Genomic DNA, 4,480 nt, shown 5'->3' on the forward strand with positions numbered 1-4,480 from the left:
AAACCTTGCTCTGATACCAATTAATGACAACTGCAAGATGAAACTTAGCTTATATAAAGACAACTCTCTTTATTGATGTTTAGAAAATCTCTCAAAACTAAACACAAGCTCTAATCTTGCTCATATGATCAACCACAACTTTGGTGATCATATATATATATAGAACTATGAATTCCTTTTCTTAATCCTATTATCTTATTACATGTCTTTCCTTTTCTTAGAACTAGATGACTTCTAATTCCCTTAGGATTACATCAATTTCCTAATCTTGTCCTAACCAGCTTGTTAGTGACTTCTATGTTGAAGTTTAACCAACACACCATGCATGTGTGCATAGAAACAACAAAACAGTGGGGTGCGAAAAGTTATATATATCCAGGAAATCATCTCCACTTTTCAGAAAGACAACACCCACCACCTGCATCTTACTCGTGCATTTCCGTTTCACTAATCATATCCTTCCTTTTTCTCTCAACATCTTAATCTTTAAATGCATTCCCAAGTTACTACCGCTACTCTTAAATGTTTACAGTAAGCTGCTGGGTTTTGAGAGATGGATGGGATGAACAAGAATAAGCAGTTGTTACTGATCTTGATGCTGTCTGTTCTGATTACAACGGTAGCATCATACAATGTTCCTGCGATATTTTCATTTGGGGACTCCATCTTCGATGCCGGAAACAATCGTTTCAAAAAGGACTGCACCATTCAAGCAAATTTTACACCTTATGGCCAAAATTACTTCCACCACCCTACTGGAAGGTTTACGAACGGTCGAACCGTCCCTGACTTCTTCTGTAAGTACTAGAATTACTAGAGTTCTCATCAGATTAAATCCTTCTTTAATTCTGCGATCCCATTCATTCACTCAGTTTTGTGTTCGTATGCTTCATTAAATTGCATGCAGGCCAATTTCTAGGAATTGATCTGCAAAAACCGTTTCTCCAGGCTGCAATGGAGGTAAACAACAATAAGAGCCAGGGTTACCCATCGAACGGCATCAACTTCGCCAGTGCAGGTAGTGGTGTTATGAATGCAACAAACGCCGACGAGGTAATTTATGTATACTCCATTCTATTCTAGGCAAATTGATGTTGTTTGGGTGTTACTAATAAATCATTTGATGCAGGGAGTGATGCCGATCCACCAGCAGCTCGACCAATTCAAACTCCTAATGAGCCAAAACAGAATCGATAAGAAACTTGTTCAACAATCACTTTTCTTATTTGAGTCGGGTTCAAATGACATCTTCAATTACTTCATTCCTTTTGAAACTCCAACACTAGATCCAGATGCATTTGTTGATGTCATGCTAGCAGAAGTTGGATACTTGATCGACCAAATTTACCAACTCGGTGCTCGTCGGATAGGAATCTTTTCACTTGGACCAGTAGGTTGTGTACCAGCAAGGGCTCTTCTTCCTGGCGCACCCGTTACTAAATGTTTTGGAAAGATGAATAAGATGATTAAGAAATATAACAAGGGACTTGAAACCATTGTCATGGGTGTGCCTCTAACGCATCCTGGAGCTGTTGCTGTCTATGGTGCTGTTTATGATGTCGTTCAGAGGTTTAGGACTATTCCACAGCGATACGGTAATTTCTCCGACTTGCACCCGGGGGTAAATGAATATGCTATTTTTTGCCATGCTATTTATTTTGGTTGGTTTATGAAATGCAGGGTTCTCGAATACGTCAACCGCATGTTGTGGTGTAGGAGTTCTTAAAGGAATGGCTCAGTGTGGGAAAGAGGAATTTAGTGTCTGCGAAAATCCCAACGAATACTTGTTTTGGGATTTCTTCCATCCATCTGAGCATACATACAAACTTCTGTCCAAAGCATTATGGAGTGGTAAACCATCAAGAATTAGACCCTTCAATATTCAGACTCTAGTTAATATGACTGTGGTAATTCCTCCTTAATTAGCCAATCTTACTGTTGTAATTCCTCCCCTCTTTTTTTTCCTCCAAATAGTTGCTCATAGTGCAATATTTAGATCAAGTTCTTTCCTCTTTCCTATTTCCTCTTTTTTCTTTTTCCTTTTTAATCTATAGAATAAAATTATCCTTTTTGTTTCTGAAATAAATAAATAAAAATAATCAGATGTATAACAAAAAATAGCATTTGATCAGTTGTGAATCAAAATTAGATATTATTCAGTGCCTATCCTTAGCATTTTATTTTGCTACAATGTCTGCAACAATTTTAAGTCAATGAAATTGCTTATCGTGACCTTGAAATTAAGGACGACAATTCTTTTTAAGCATGTATTTATTATATAATTAGATTACAATTACACGTGTGTAGTTGTTGATGGGTAAAAACGATTTGCTGGTTTTTGAGTAAATGTGGAGAGTTGTGCGATTGGCGGATCCTCAATTAAGCAAATTATCTAAATCTTTAACAAATGTACTGCACGGGAGTACTTGAATTCGAGAAATCAATCTATAAGACTGCGGTTCAAACCAAGATAATGGTCGTTCCAGAGTCCATTCGATCAAAAAGAGGGATGAGGGTCTATATGTAGGAGGGAAGCTGAGAATGTGTAAGACCAATGGTAATTGATGGATTGTGGATGTGTTGAGTTCTCCGTGTTGGAGGGTTCTGCATGTCTGATAATGATAGACTGTCGTAAATTGGATTACAGTAAGTTCTGATCGGTTAAGCTCGATTGCTTGAGTTCTGTTCAGTTGAGTTAAGTTATCAAACCCTAGGTTTATGAACCTATTTATTGCAGAAATAATTAACACAGTGATCTCCAATAAGTGGAGATGGTCAAAGAGGAGTAGAAGAATGAGAAAGTGGGAAATCGTGGTTGAACCAGTTCCACATTACATGAGAGACTTGGTTGATTGTCCATCCACTACTTCACTTACTTCTTCAACTGCTAGTACGACTTACTCACATTTCTCATCATGGATGTACTGCTACACCGCACGTCTTGTAGTTGCCAGACCAAAACCCTGGTGAATATCCACCCATGACATAATTGGTGTCTCATGTGAAGTCTGCAAGACAGACGTATATCTAATTGGTCAATTGTTGACTTGGATAGACCGTGAGTAACCTCGTCTTTAGTCTTACTTTTTGTTACCTATTTAAACTTCTCCTGGCAATTTTAGGAGATATTAATACTAACTTTTTTATAAAAACAAAATAGGTAACTAATTAAGGGCGGTAGTGCAGTGATTACTACTACAATGGTTAAGAAGAAACAACTCTCAGAATAAGAATGGAGATGATAGGAGCATAAAAAGAAGAATAAGAGGTGAAGTTAGGGTTTGACAGAAGAAGGAAGGAAGAGAGAGAGCTAGACGAAGAAGATTAGATTGATAATCAATTATTCAATATCCCTCTACTCACAACCATAAGAGGATATAAGGGTAGTATTCACCTGGCCAGTGTGCTAAGCATGCGTTTCAACTAATAATAGTATAATAATAATAATAATAATTACGGACACGGTTAATGACTAGTTATAAGGGCACCCATCCAGATGGTTAGCCCATAACTGGGACATGACAAATTTCCTCTACTCCACCAGATCCTTGTCCTCAAGGATTAGTTTTGGAAACTGTGTTTTCATAAAATTCATGTCATCCCAAGTAGCTTCATAAGCATTCATGCCCTCCCATTTCACCAACACCTGAACTATCACCTGCTGGTTCTTCATGATACTCCTAGTAGACAAAACTTCCTTTGGGATCATCTGTAATAGCCCATTGCTGTCAGTTACAAGTAAAAGTGTCCGAGCTACCACACCATCTCCTAGTTTTGGCTTGAGCTGTGATACATGAAAGGTGGAAAGGATTTTGGAGCCTACTGGTAACTTCATCTTGTATGCTACTGCTCCAACCTTGGCACTCACTTGATAAGTCCCAAAAAATTTGGCAGCTAACTTCAGATTCCTCCTTAGTTGCACAATGGACTGTCTATAGGGCTGCAATCTCAAGTATGCCCAATCTCCAACATTGAATGACCTTTCAGTCCTCCCCTTGTCAGCTTGCTGCTTAATTCTGTGTTGAGAAGATTCCAAGGATTCTTTGAGTAATTTTCCCATTTCTTGTCTCTATTGTAAATAATCTTCAGCTGCAGCATGAATTCATGCTTGATTAGAGAGGATCCCAAATTGTGGAGGAGCATAGCCATATAGGGCTTCAAATGGGGTGAGATTTAAGCTGGTGTGATAATCAGTATTGAACCACCATTCAGCCAAAGGCATCCAGGTGACCCATTTTGAAGGCCTAGAACTTGTCATACATCTCAGATAGGATTCTAAACAAGCATTCACCCTTTCTGTTTGTCCATCTGTTTGAGGGTGATAGGAAGTGCTGAGATGTAGTGAAGTGCCACCTTAGCAAATAACACCTGCCAAAAGTTGCTGATGAAAATGCTATCTCTATCGGACACAATGGACTTTGGCATGCCATGCAGTTTAAAAACTGTATCTATGAATCTTTTAGCAGCTGAAGCTGCTGTG

General features: G+C 38.5%; 1 protein-coding gene across 1 annotated transcript; it reads left to right on the forward strand.

The window, feature by feature from the left end:
- The first annotated feature begins 494 nt into the window (after positions 1-494).
- Positions 495-1,922, forward strand: LOC113272489 (GDSL esterase/lipase 6-like). Its single transcript, XM_026522314.1, has 4 exons — positions 495-797; positions 908-1,053; positions 1,130-1,595; positions 1,681-1,922. Exons 1-4 carry the CDS (start codon positions 554-556, stop codon positions 1,920-1,922), a joined length of 1,098 nt encoding a protein of 365 aa, XP_026378099.1. The 5' UTR covers positions 495-553.
- The last annotated feature ends 2,558 nt before the right edge of the window (positions 1,923-4,480 follow it).

The sequence above is a fragment of the Papaver somniferum genome, chromosome 4, assembly GCF_003573695.1.
Source record: "Papaver somniferum cultivar HN1 chromosome 4, ASM357369v1, whole genome shotgun sequence".
Taxonomy (NCBI): Eukaryota; Viridiplantae; Streptophyta; class Magnoliopsida; order Ranunculales; family Papaveraceae; genus Papaver; species Papaver somniferum.

What these genes read in the sequence shown, in the direction of transcription:
- LOC113272489 (XM_026522314.1), top strand. Translation starts at nt 554, where the DNA reads ATGGATGGGATGAACAAGAATAAGCAGTTGTTACTGATCTTGATGCTG. An exon ending in AACCGTCCCTGACTTCTTCT is followed by an intron (nt 798 to 907) that starts GTAAGTACTAGA and finishes AATTGCATGCAG; the next exon opens with GCCAATTTCTAGGAATTGAT. An exon ending in ATGCAACAAACGCCGACGAG is followed by an intron (nt 1,054 to 1,129) that starts GTAATTTATGTA and finishes CATTTGATGCAG; the next exon opens with GGAGTGATGCCGATCCACCA.